Source organism: Mirounga leonina, unplaced genomic scaffold, assembly GCF_011800145.1.
Source record: "Mirounga leonina isolate KUSES-001 unplaced genomic scaffold, KU_Mleo_1.0 Mir_114, whole genome shotgun sequence".
In the NCBI taxonomy this organism is placed as follows: domain Eukaryota; kingdom Metazoa; phylum Chordata; class Mammalia; order Carnivora; family Phocidae; genus Mirounga; species Mirounga leonina.
In genome coordinates, this window is record NW_023270265.1 from 25,365,148 (window position 1) to 25,378,856 (window position 13,709).

A 13,709-nucleotide genomic window follows, 5' to 3' on the forward strand; every position below is an offset into this window, starting at 1 on the left:
ACACACACACACACACACACACACACACACACACACACCCCTACCTCAGTGCTCCCAATCCACTGTCTCATAGACTGAGACAGCTGAAAACTATTAAGGCACTAAGAAGCACCGAAGTTAAGATTCTTAACATCTAATCCATTTTGATGAAGGATTCTCAGAAGAGGGTCCTGACTCTAGGAGCCCAGACCATGTGACTGGCGACCTGATCAGGCCCAGGGAATCATGAAAGAAATTTCTTTTCTTCTATGAGGTACCCATCCCACCAGGAGGGCTTGGTAGAACAGGAGAGAGAATTTAAACTCATTTGGCAAGAGAAATAATGATATTTGGTATTAGCAACAGTAGAACAACTGTGTTATACAGGAATACATAACTGTCTGTGGATTACCTTTGGCCCCAATGACCAGGTGATAAATTATACAAATGTGGTTGTGACTATAAGGTTTATTTGTTGGATTTTCTGATTCACTGAAATTAATTAAGCCACCTCTACTCATAACAGACCCCAGGGTTTCCTGATCTCTACCACTTCCAGCACTCTACAGATGGCCACAATGACTAAATGATGGAACAACTATATCTTTGTGAGATACCATATTCAAATTCACCAGGTACAGTGAGTTGCAGCTAACATCAGGACTTGGGTACCAAATTTTAAACATTACAGAAGATGCATCCTTTTGTTCCCAAAAGACAGAATAAGACATATATAAAACTTCAGGTGTTTCTGACACACTTTAATAAAATATTAAATTAAATCAAATCCTTCTAAAGTTGCTGGCAGACAAATCATGAAATGCCAAATGATGAAGCTAAAAGTTCTTCCTTGGCCTAAAAATCTCCAGAAACTGCTTTTGGCTGATGCTGCTAAAGTGACAAGAGGTCAGTAGTATGAAATTTGACATTAATACCTCAGCCTCATTCATCTTCTCAGCCTCAGTGTCAAACAGGAACTAGATGCCTGCCCAATGAGTAAATTCATGAGTCAATGAATATTATAAAATACTAGCCTGTTTTTATTCTGTATGAAGAGTAACATAAAACTTATCAAGCAAGTTCTAAAACCTTTTCTTTCTCTTATATACCCTATAATGTAAGAACCAAATTAATTATTAAATTGTAAATTATCTTTCAATCATGCTTCATAACTCAAACCTCATCAAGTACTTTAGCTAGAGTATGTGAACGTGTGCAATAATTTTGAAAAGAAGAATGGGAGAGGGCACCAGGCATTGCCCATGTTGAAAACATGTCCTTCCCTTCTCCAATAGAATAAGAGAACTTACAACAGCCTCTAGTTTCCTATAGGAACAATACCATTTTACTATGGCTAACATTCAAGATTCTCATAATGTAATCTGGATTTACCCAACCAACCTTTTCCCTCAAATATGTACTTTCTTCTTCAATTACATATTTTGGAACTAACAAAAATATATTAGAACTTCTTAAAACTCAATTTAGACATAACTTTAGCACTATGAGCTTTTCTTAGAATCATTTCTAACAGGGCGCCTGGGTGGCTCAGTCAGTTGAGCCTATGACTCTTGATTTCTGCTCAGGTCGTGATCTCAGCACAAGAAGTCTGCTTGGGATTCTCTCTCCCTCTCCTACTGCCCCTCCCCCTGCTTGAGCTCTGTCTCTCTCTCTCTAAATAATCATTTCTAACATGCACTTTATTTTTTAATATTTTTTAAATTACAAACATTTCTGAATTAACAAAAAAAAATGTGCAAATAGGCCTCTAAAAAATATAACATAGCTCTGGCAACATGAACTAAGATAATTCTTTTTTTTTTTTTAAGATTTTTTTTTATTTATTTGACAGAGAGAGACATAGCAAGAGAGGGAACACAAGCAGGGGGAGTGGGAGAGGGAGAAGCAGGCTTCCCGCTGAGCAGGGAGCCCGATGTGGGACTCAAGCCCAGGACCCCGTGACCTGAGCCGAAGGCAGACGCTTAACGACTGAGCCACCCAGGTGCCCCTGAACTAAGATAATTCTTAACATGTGCCTTCTATGCAACCAGGATGGTCCCTTACTACCTAAACATATATAGGCTTTGCCCTCATGCTCTCTCCCTTCAGTTAAATGTCCTCTCTTCTTGTCACTACCTCTCCAAAGTCTACCTCTTTCACAAGGCCCAACCTAACTCCTACCTAAGTCTGGCCCATATCCATCTCTAATTTTTCCGTTACACCTGGCAAACTATATTTCACTTAGCACTTCTTTCTATATTGTCTCTGAGTTACTCTTAAGTTTTATCAGTATAAATGTTATCTCACTAATTAAGCTATTAGTTCATTGACAGCAGGGACAGTGTCTTTTGAAGGGTACAGGTCACTCTGTAGAATGTCTTTCAGTTTGGTTTGGCTATAGTGTTTTCTAATTACAGAGAGTTAGGGATTCTTCCAAAGAATATCAAAAAGGTAATGTGCCTTCTCATCACATCATATCAGGGAATACATGATTATCCACATGATTTATCTGCTTATGTTAAGCTTGATCACTTGGTTGAAATGCCAGTCTGTCAGTTTCTCCACTATGAAGTTAGTATTTTCCCCTTTACAGACTCTCTTCTTTAGAAACATATCATTAAAAGCAGCCTACACTTAAAAGGACAAAAATCAATTCTACCTCCTAGAGACAGAAGTATCAAAGACTTTGTGGACTTAAGCCAAAACCACCACAACAATTCATATGGGAGAGATGCTTTGAGGCTATGCAAATATCCAGTTTTACATTAAGGTCTCACCTATTTATTTTTTAAGATTTATTTATTTATTTCAGACAGAGAGAGAGAATGCAAGCAGGGGGGAAGGGAGAGGGAGAGAGAGAGAATCCTCAAGCCAACTCCCCCGTGAGCACCGAAGCCCCATGCGGGGCTCGATCCCAGGACCCCGAGATCACGACCTGAGCTGAAACCAAGAGCTGGATGCCCAACCAACTGAGCCACCCAGCCACCCCTCACCTATTTATTCTGCCATTCTTTGTCTAGCTTGAAACTAAATAGAGTAGGTAATCAATAAATACTTGTAAATGTAACTGAATTTCAAGAAACCTTTATAAAACCTTTATTTTAAATAAAATGAGATAACAAAAGGTGAGTAAGTTCAAGGCAAATATGTTTTTTGGCAGTTGTGCTGTTCTTATGTCTTATGTCTTGATTGATGGCATGGAAATAGAAAAAAAATTAACTACCTCACCTCTACTAAAACTGGGAAAACTTCCTGGAGAAAGGTGAACAATAATAACAGCTGTAGAGTGCCTCAGAGTTTATAAAGTGCACTCACATTCATCATTTAGAATTTCAGAAGCTCTCTGAAGAGAAAATTTTCAAGACGAGGGAGATAAAGAAACTTTTGAAGTTTGTGAAAAAGCACAATTAAATCGGGAATTAGAAAATTAGGCATAGAGGGGTGCCTGGGTGGCTCAGCTGTTTAGCGTCTACCTTCGGCTCAGGTCATGATCCCAGGGTCCTGGGATCGAGCCCCACATCGGGCTCCTTGCTCAGCTGGGAAGCCTGCTTCTCCCTCTCCCACTCCCCCTGCTTGTGTTCCCTCTCTCGCTGTCTCTCTCTCTCTGTCAAAAAATAAATAAAAATCTTAAAAAAAAAAAAAAAGAAAATTAGGCATAGAAACTAAGTAAGGCTAACAAGGAAAAGCAAAAATAAAGGCAAAGAAGAAACAGATACAATGTAAAATTAGTAATAGGTCCAGTGCAAGGCTTTAAACCAGGTGATAAAGTTGATTTAAATGCATAGCATGAAACCAAGATGACTTAGATTATGCAAGATAAAGAGTACATGGTTAAAATAATGAAAAATGTCATTAAAATAAGCATTAAGAATGAACTTATAAGACTATTCTTTGAAGGTGAAAAATGAATAGAATCTTCGCATACAAATTCACTCATTTCTTCATTAGTCACCTCCATTTTCCCAAGGCTTTAACAGTGTTCTTTTTTTTTTACTTTTTTATTGTTATGTTAATCACCATACATTACATCATTAGTTTTTGATGTAGTGTCACATGATTCATTGTTTGTGCATAACACCCAGTGCTCCATGCAGAACGTGCCCTCTTTAATACCCCTCACCAGGCTAACCCATCCTCCCACCCCCCTCCCCTCTAGAACCCTCAGTTTGTTTTTCAAAGTCCATCGTCTCTCATGGTTCATCTCCCCCTCCGATTTCCCCCCCTTCATTCTTCCCCTCCTGCTATCTTCTTTTTTTTTTCCTTAACATATAATGTATTATTTGTTTCAGAGGTACAGATCTGTGATTCAACAGTCTTGCACAATTCACAGCGCTCACCATAGCACATACCCTCCCCAGTGTCTATCACCCAGCCACCACATCCCTCCCACCCCACCCCCCACTCCAGCAACCCTCAGCTTTAACAGTGTTCTTAAGCCAATATATATCCAAAAATATTTGCTGAAGCTCTATATATTGCTAGACCTTTTGGAATATACAATAATTAGATATGGTCCCTTCCTATGAAAAATGTGCTTTCTATAAAGGTAAAACATTTAATGGAAAGGAAAACTTTTCATATACATGTTACAAGTTAAAGAGCAAAATAAGGCAGGGCGCCTGGGTGGCTCAGTCGTTAAGCGTCTGCCTTAGGCTCAGGTCATGATCCCAGGGTCCTGGGATCGAGTCCCACATCGGGCTCCCTGCTCTGTGGGAAGCCTGCTTCTCCCTCTCCCACTCCCCCTGCTTGTGTTCCTGCTCTCGCTGTGTCTCTCTCTGTCAAAAAAATAAATAAAATCTTAAAAAAAAAAAAAAATAAGGCAGACGGAGCCAAAAAAAAAAAAAAGAGTAAAAGCTATAACAGTCCAGAGAAAGAAGAGATCACTATGCAATGATATGCTCAGGAAAGGCCTTGAGAAAATAAGGGGCATTTGCAATGGGCCTTCAGGAATTGGGTGGCCGGTGAGATATGAACAAAGCCAAGAGAAAGGCATTCAGAGCAGAGATATGTAGCTGAACAAAGGAATGGGGTTGAGATAATGAAGGTGCTTTATGGAGAGTGAAAATTAAGTAGGTCTGTAATAAAAAGTATATGAAAACACAGGATACAAAATTGTAAGCTGAGACTGAAATGTGAAAGGCTTTGAATGCAAAGTTGAGGAGCTTGAACATTTTCTATAAGTAATCCAAAAATAATCAAAATTTCTGGGCAAGAGTGAAATAATGAATACGATATTTTAGAAATATCAAGCTGGCTTTTGACATGCATAATAAATGGTGTACAAAAGGTAAGGCAAACAGTAAGATTCCAAGGTATGAAGAACAATCCTATTTTTATTTCTTCCATCATCACCATGTTTGTATGAAATTCAAGCTGCCTAAGCATAGAGTAGAAGAGATTAACTATATTAAAAGAGTAACCAGAGACTCTCCCGAAGTGATACATAAACAGTGGTTTTAGAAAGTTAAGAGAAAATGCAGTTGCAACTAAAGCTTAAAAAGTATGTGAAAAATAGAAGTCACATGCCTTGTTAATTGCACTATTCATTCAGGGGGAAACAACAACAAATCACAACAAAGGAGCAATATGAATTAACCATAAAAGTGTATTTTACCTAAGCTGGAACTATTGGTTCATGTCACTGTTAGCATGTAAGAAAACTAAAGATTAGTCTCTTCTCTCATTACCACAAAAAAAGTAAGCCACCCTATGTTCTCCACCTCCATTCCTTAAAGACAATTCTCCCTACATTCCCTTAATCCTCTCAAACAATTCCCTAATTCTATCTCCTTTCTTCTGTATAAACTTCTGTCTGATTGAATCTTATTCACTTCTTAACCCCACTTCAAAATATTAAATGTTATAAAGTTTCTGAAATTGCTCTTAATAAATGTAAGATCCTTAGCCTTTACATAGTGCTTTGTAACTGACAAAATATTTTACACACATTACTTCTTAAAAGCCTCACAGAAGCAATGCACAGCAGGTATTATCATCATCCATATGCTACAGAGAAGCAGCAAGCCCAGGGCCACACAATCATAAGTGATAGAGTAAGGCCTGCAATACAGGCTTTCTAAGTCCAAATTCCATATTCCCTTCTTTAGCATTCAATTTCATAATGTGCCAATAGGTGTATCTTATTACTCAAAATGTATGTTATTGCTCTGTATTATGTTTAAGTCAATACATCTTGTTTTTAATAAGGTGCTTATGCCCAAGTGCCTATTACAGGGCCATTTGCTAAGAAGACCTAATTATGTTCAAGATGTTCATGATGATGATGATAATTATCACTGGATGAAAAGCGACAACTGAAGTATTATGTTTGCAAAATTGCTAAGACTATACCAAAAATATTTTTGCCTGTAATGCAACATGCAACAACAAAGACAATATGGGTGATTTAAGGATATGTGAGCATCAAAGGGCAGAAAGAGGGCATTCCTACTCTCTTTAACTCTGCTAAGGCCTCAAATACTGATATAGTTCAGAGCATCTTATTACGAGGGAGACATAAATCAAAAGGCATTCAGCTAGGGGCAATAAAACAGATTAGTGTCTGGAAGTACTGACTTTAAAGAAAGTTTTAAAAGAATTAAATCCAGGTAGTCTAGATAAAAAACAGCTATGAGGAAACCTTTTTTTTTTTTTGAAGCTGTCACTCACACCAAAGACAGAAATTATTTTGAAGATAGATGTCTAAAAAATGCAAAAAATAAATAATCGTAAATATTTGGAGAATATTTATAAAAGGAAAATTCAAGATAGATATGCTGGCAAAAACCTATGGGACAGAACTCATCCCACAAGTGTGGTAAAAACTACATTCCTAGAGATATTTAATACCACGTTGGACAAAACAAGAAAAGGATTCCATATGGAATGATCCTGTACTGGCCCCTGAAGTGCTGGGAGGATTGAAGATGACCTCTTAGATCTTTTCCATTTCTGATTTTTTTTAATTCTATTAAGTTTTATGGGGCACAGCCTTCCGTCAATTTCCTTTCTCCTGATGATGCCCACTTTCTCCTTTCACAAAGGGAAACAAACTGTATCCTTCATTTTTAAGCGGATCTCATGTTCTCAATGAATTGGTAATACAATGCTAGGTACAAGTTTGGGAGAAAAAGGCCAATTCCTATAATTTATAATGGTCCTTCTCCCTCTCCCCCCAGTGGTTCTTGAGGTTCTTATACATTTTTTCAAAGTAGTAGTTGACATGGATTCAAAGAAGAGCTGTTTCATCAGGAAAACCATTAATACTCTCCCTTCTCATGTCTGATCACAGAGCTGACAGTGACCCTGGGAGCTATAAGGCCCTGGGTCAAATTACCATCAGAGCTGCTGTTCAGGATTATCTTTTACCTTTCAGCATTTTATGCTGAGTGACAGCAAAATCTATTGCAATCCACATTTTTATGGCAATGACATTTACCTTTGAAAAAATGTAGCCTTACACTCCTATACACTGTGGCAAATATCATAAAAGTCAGTCCTATTCATGCTTTAAATTCAAGAAGCCTCAGCCTTGCTCTCTTTCTCCACTCTGGCACTTAAAAAAAAATTTTTTTCCCCAGCCACCCTGAGATAGATCCCAGTATCTCTCCAGAATCCCCATTCAGTGAAACCCCAGAATATACATACAACGGCATTTCCTCGTTTTGCTGATTTACAAAGAAAAGATGTAACAAAATCCAGGGAGCTCTACGAACCTGTCCTTGAGCTCTTTAAAAATAAAACTGAGGCTCACTTATGAAAAGGGACAGCAGGGCAGAGATAACCCTCCAAGAATGGACACCGATGCCTCTTTTATACAATCTAAACAGTCTCAGTAGCTGAGGACCCACCAATTCCCATCTTGACTATTTGAAAGAAATATGCCCCTACCCACAAAGAAAATTCATATATATTAACACTACACCCTCTAAACAAAATTTTAAATGCCATTTTCATTTTTTCCTAGTAAAAATGAGGTTATTCGAACCTAAAAAGATTGGCCTCTCGCACTTGAATATGATTTGGAGTTTTCAAAACCCTTCCAACACTTAACTCATTTGATCCTGGCAAGAAAGAAGGCTGGCATTTATAATCCCATTTTAAAACAAACAAAAAAATGCGACTCTAAGATTAGAACCCACTGCGGAGATATTCAAACCTTCCCCAACAAAAAGGTCCAATCTAAAAGGAATTATCCAGAAAACTTTAGAGTGGGTTTCAAAAGAGGCTGTGTCACCCATATCCTCAACTCAGGAAAGCAAGAAATAAGAAAAACAAAAAGGCACTTTTTTCTAGAATTTTAGGAATGAAACGTGACCCTGATCCATTAGTAGCCTATGAACCTGTCTGAATTTTCTCAAGAAACCCACTACATCTTCTCCCCCCACAGGACTGGCCTGCCAATTGTTCTGGCTACAGTTCTCGGCCTCAGAGTTCAGACGCCCAGCGAAAGGCCGGCAGCCGGGACCAAGACAACCTGGTGACCCCCTCTGCGTAATCACGTCAGGAGTCCCATACTCCGGTGTCCCCTAGCCCACTGCCACCAGCTTTTCAGAGGAGCTTCTACCAGGCTCTCCTCCAAGTCGGCTACCACCCCCACCCCACCCCACACACACAGCGAGTGCTCGCTCCTATTCCTCAAACTTCCCTCACCCCGCTAGACTGGGAGCAAGTTTCTCACCATCCTCATAGTTTTTGAGATAGTAATCCGGACCGGGGCCCCCGCGGCTTTTCGCCGGGTTCCTCAGGTTCTGGAACTGCAGGAAGTCGGTCCTTTTGCCCCCGAAGCGCAGAAAGGCGGGCGAAAGTCCCCGAGCCAGGGTCACCAGACGCTTGGAGCTGCAAGGGTAGAGAAAGAGAGAGGAAAGGATCCGGGGCGAAAGGCGAGAGGGCGTGGGGCACCGACCAAGGCCCTCTTCCCACTCTCCGCTAGTGACCTGGCGGAGGCTACGGGCTGTGTCCACTCCAGCCCGCCATCCGCGCGGGCCCCGGCATCTCGCGTGCGCCTAGTTCCCGGGGCTACGCCTCCTGCGCCCAGCCTGCCGCGGCCCCCTCCCTCACACAATCCGACGCTGCTCGTTTGGTACTTCTTTCCAAACGGTTAGTCTGTTTGTTAACAGTGCTTGTGGGGGGCGGCGGGGGGGGTACTTCTGCTGAGAACACGGGGCTAAGGTGCAATTGCCCAGCTTCTGCCACTGCTGGGAAAGCGCTCCTGGTGGAGATGCGCAGCGCGCGGACTGCCGGGCTCCGACTTTTGCCAAACTTCTAGGCTGAAAGCCGAGATCTGCTTCCTCCGCCCCAGGGGCACCGCAACCTCTGTGGATAAGGTGAAACCTGCTTCCTTTTTCCCAGACCAGGTACCTGAGGTCGAGTTCTTCTTCTTCTTCTTTTTTTTTCTCTTAATGCTAAAGTTGATTTTCCTTCAACACTATCTTGTAACAACCGCATCCATCTCCCAAACCCTGGACAAGAGATTCCCCGGGGTAAATCCTTGCTTTTCTGAGAACTCTCCCCATTTTGCCTTGCATGGTAAAAGCAATGTCTCTTTGGTCCCTTAAATAATTCAGCCTGATCTCAAGAAAGGTAACATCCTCCTCTCTACTCTGAGTTCAGCTTCATCTTTTTCCTTCCTACGTGGGGCCCTTTGGAAGCAAGCTCTGGGAAAAGTGAAGTTTGCCGAAATGTAGAACCTGCTCCTCGGAGGAGACTCGAGGAACACCAGAATGGCATATATATTTATTTAGATGCAGGATTTCCATAAATAAATAGTTTTTAACGCCAAAAGCTACTTCAGGGAGGGGTAAAGAAGGAGCAGTGCAGATGCTCTTAGTACTAAGACGATCAACTGTTGAATTCTGGATCTGTAAGTTATTTTTAACGCGTTGCTGGTTCAGGTTCTGAAAATCCAAATGTAGAAAACACACAGGATCATAAAGGAGGTGGATATGAAATCAAAAAGCCGGGGACTCCCGTTTCGGAGAGTTGCTGACAAAAGTGGTAGCCGCCCTGAGAAGTCCGATGGCCGAGAATGTCTTTGGCCGAGGACTTCAGGACTGCGTTCTAGGGCGGGCGCAGTCAGGGCATCGCGTGGCCCCGCAGCGGGCAAAGGAGACATCTGCGCCAGTACCACCCTACAGAAAAGGCATTTCCAACAACCGCCCACCCAGAAGCCCGCACAGCCAATGCAAATGCGCCCCGCCATGGCTTCTTCCCCGAAAAGCCGCCTTCCAGAATCTTTTCTGCAGCATCCATTTAACAAGATGGTTTAAAAGGGAAGGAAGGAAAAATAAGCCCAAAGGAGTCCACGCAGCTGGAGTAGTGCTAAGCAAGTGGGGCGTGTATTTCGGAAAACCCCCGTCGCCCCCAACCAACGGACGAGTTCAGAGACGCGCTCTGCTCTTGATAGAACTTCCGAGGAGGAAGCCGGGTGGCGCGTAGTTCTTCCCGCCTTCCCAGTGGAGGCACCACCAGGAACCGAAACAGCGGCAGCGGCGGCAGCAGCAACACCAACCGCTCAGTCCTCCCGCAAAGCTCGCTCCACGTGGAAGGAGCGCTCCGTGTGGCGCCTCCGGCTACCTGCCGCGTCCTCTGACCCCGCTGAGGCCCGGGCAGAACCGCAGCGCGGAGGGGCGGGAGCATGCCAGGAGCAAAAATGGATTTCGCATGCAGTTAAAGATACTCACGAAAGACGCGCGGCGGATGCGGCCTCCGGGCAGAAAAGTGGGACTGATAGAGCGCTCAGGGCTCTTCGGGAGAGCCCACAGCTGAGGCTCCAATTTGGAGGGAATTTTTAATAACTCAACACTGGATTCGACATTGCAGACGATTTATTTATTTTTTTTTACTCTACAACTCTGTCCCTGATGGGAAGGGATCTTAGTTCCCTAACTGCTAAACAGTAACAGCTCAGAGAAAGAGTGAGCCCAATTAGTTACCAAGCCGTTGAGTAAGGGGCGAGTCCATGACCACAAACCACCCGGTTTGGTAATCCACTGGTGCCGAGTTCAGACCTCCGAAACAACCCTGGAGTATTTCTAGGACCCTTTTCGCTCTCCTTATATACCCTATGACTGGAGCGAGAATTTTTTTTTTTTTTCTTTAAAGAAAAACTAAACTATGCAGTTACCGCAGGAGATTTAAGGAGGAGGGACTGGGGGGCCATTCGGTCTATAAAAAAACGTCTTACAAAGTCCTGAAGTCTGGAAAGGACAACGGAGGATATAAAAGAAAACTTCAAAAATCTGATCCAACTTGCCCACCGCTCAAGTCTGCTTAAATTCGTTTTCTGTCTTTGAATGGGAGAGAACTAACAAATCGATCTTTCCGTGGAAAATTCCACTTTCGTGCGATCCCCGCTTGAACACTCACATACACACACACAGAGGCACACACACCCATTCCTCTCGGGTCTTTGTTGCTCGAGACCTTTTCTTCGCTTTTGTAACTGCCCTGAACCTCTTGTTTCTTTTTCAGAAGGAGACGGGGAGGCTAATTGTGGATATATGTAAGCACAACATTTTTTCAGTCATAACTGATAAGTTTCTGAAATGCCTTCTGCATTGCAAACATGTGCATCTTAATAGAAAACATTGCTTTTCTCAATCACCAGTTAAAGCCTCACAGCAAATATTCCAGGAGGAGGAAAACCTCTTTTCTTCTCTTTGTGAGATCCGCTTGGCTTATTTTCTTCTTCTTCTTCCCCCTTTGGAATGGGGGACAGGAAGGGGTGGGGGTTGTTACTTTAAAAAAAAAAAAAAATGATCCATGGAAGCCCCTGCCTTACCTTAAGAAATCGAGCCAGCCATCATGAATGATGGAGGGATCCAGCTGCAGAGAGAGGAAGTTCTCATTGACTGTCCTGACTGGGTTCTTGGTGCTCACATCAAGTAGAATCAGAGTCTTTTCCTTCAAACCTGGAGCTCTGTCTACAGGCAAGGGTCTCCTGTCTCCAACTTGGGAGGAAAGGGAGAGATGGAGCAACAGAGCCAAGAAGAGAGCCACCGGGGCTAGGCACGCAGGGGGGCGGGAGTTGCTGGAGGGCATGGCTTCAGGGAAGGCACAGAGCACCCTCATTAAATCCCTCTGATTTAAACCTCTCTTCCTGCAGGGTCTCACTGGTGACTAATTGTCCTTATCTAAAGTGTGTGTCTGTCTGCCTCCCCCCCCCCCATTTTTTTTCCTTTCCTTTTTTTCCCCCCTCTCGCTCTCTTTCTCTCTCTCTCTCTTTTTTTTTTTTTTTTTCAGTGTTTTGGTGCTGGTGAAGCGAACTCACGCCCCTAGCCAGCCTTCTCAGCGACTCGTGCCAAGAGTACTCGTTCACCAGCACCGCCCCTTTAAGAGATTTCGACTGCAGACATTTTTTAACTTTTTAAAGGTGAGGAGGTAGGGGGGAGAGGCGGGAAGTAGGGGGAAGGGGTGGCGTTGTACCCTCCTGATTTAACCCTCTAAGGTCAGGAAGCAGAGAGAGGGATGGAAATTGTATGGTTGTAACGTTTCGGGTACGGGGCGGGACGTCTTGTTTTTACTTCCCTCCCAGCGAGGCTCTGGGGAGGGCGGTTCTAGCTTCAGTCCCGACACGAAAGCCCCAGCGCCAGCCCTGGGCGCGCAGGAGTAAAGAGTGCGCACCCGTGGTGCGCCTGTTTCTCCTGACAGCAGCAGGCATTTCTTCTGCTCTGGGCCCTTCCCTTGGTATTGAAGGAGCAAGAGCAAGAGTGGTTAAGTTGCAGAGGGGGTCCTGCGGCGGCGACTGTGATTCCTGCCAAAGCACAGAGTGCAGATAGAGACTTCATGGACACAAGTATGGACCTCTGCTACGCGCTGGGCCGCCTCACAGAAGCATCCTCTGACCTCAAAAGGGAAAACAGTAGCCAGAAGGAATAGAGAGTGACCTGGTCAAAGGGCTTATCCGCCGGTAGGGGCAAAAGGGCCCAGGCTGCGTGTGGCTCCGTTCTGCCTGCAGCCAAGGAAAAAGTGTCTTGGGGACTTCAATATACCCTGACTTAGGCCAAGTCAAAGCAATCTGGTCCATGCTTGGACAGTCTGGGCAGCGCTGCGCCCATCTGAGCCATGGCTTGGCCACTCCACTGCACAGCCAGACTTGCCCTTCCAGCCCCTCCTTGAGATGGACCATGGGGTTATCTCTCTTGCAGGGAAGTATGCCTTTATGGTGCCAGAAAGGACCAGAGTAACACAGTTGGGTTTTCAAACTTGGCCAGGAGTCACAGCCAGTGTCCGCCCGCACATAGTCCCTGGATGCCCAAGAACAGCCAGGAGCCCCATGGAGTTCCACCCACCCTAACTCACCAACCCAGACCCACACCACCTCTCAGGCGGAGCCAGGGGTCCCAAACCCAAGCATGGAAAAGAAGTCAGGCCCAGTTTGCTGTACTCACAGCAGAGTTGTGGCACTACTGTCGGCTTCTTTCTGTAACAAAATGGGCCTTCTACTTGACAGATGAAGATAACTATTTTATGTGTTGTGGGTATACATGAGCGTCCCAGGGCCTCCAAATATCAAACAGGCAAATGCAGAACAAAGGTTTTCCTCAAGTGTGGATGTGCAAATGGCAGTCTCAGAGCCCACAAATGCTGAAATGGCAACCTGTCTCCCCTCTCTCCCCCCCAGATAGGATGAAAGAATCTGAAAAGGGCTAGAGTGCATGACCTTCAACTGAAGTTCCCTGAGGAGCTTCTACCAAACTAAGCAACGAAGAAATACAGAGGTTAGGTTG

General features: G+C 43.6%; 1 protein-coding gene across 3 annotated transcripts in view; it reads right to left on the reverse strand.

Annotated features, from left to right (window-relative positions):
* Positions 1-12,127, reverse strand: part of HPSE2 (heparanase 2 (inactive)) — a 654,573-nt gene extending 642,446 nt beyond the window's left edge. For all 3 annotated transcript variants that reach the window (XM_035026830.1, XM_035026820.1, XM_035026811.1), the window contains exons 1-2: positions 11,762-12,127; positions 8,660-8,817 (exon numbers count right to left, since the gene is read on the reverse strand). In XM_035026830.1, the coding sequence (XP_034882721.1) occupies positions 8,660-8,817; positions 11,762-12,051 (448 nt within the window). In that variant the 5' untranslated portion in view covers positions 12,052-12,127. The remainder of the gene's footprint in view (positions 1-8,659; positions 8,818-11,761) is intronic.
* Positions 12,128-13,709: the final 1,582 nt, after the last annotated feature.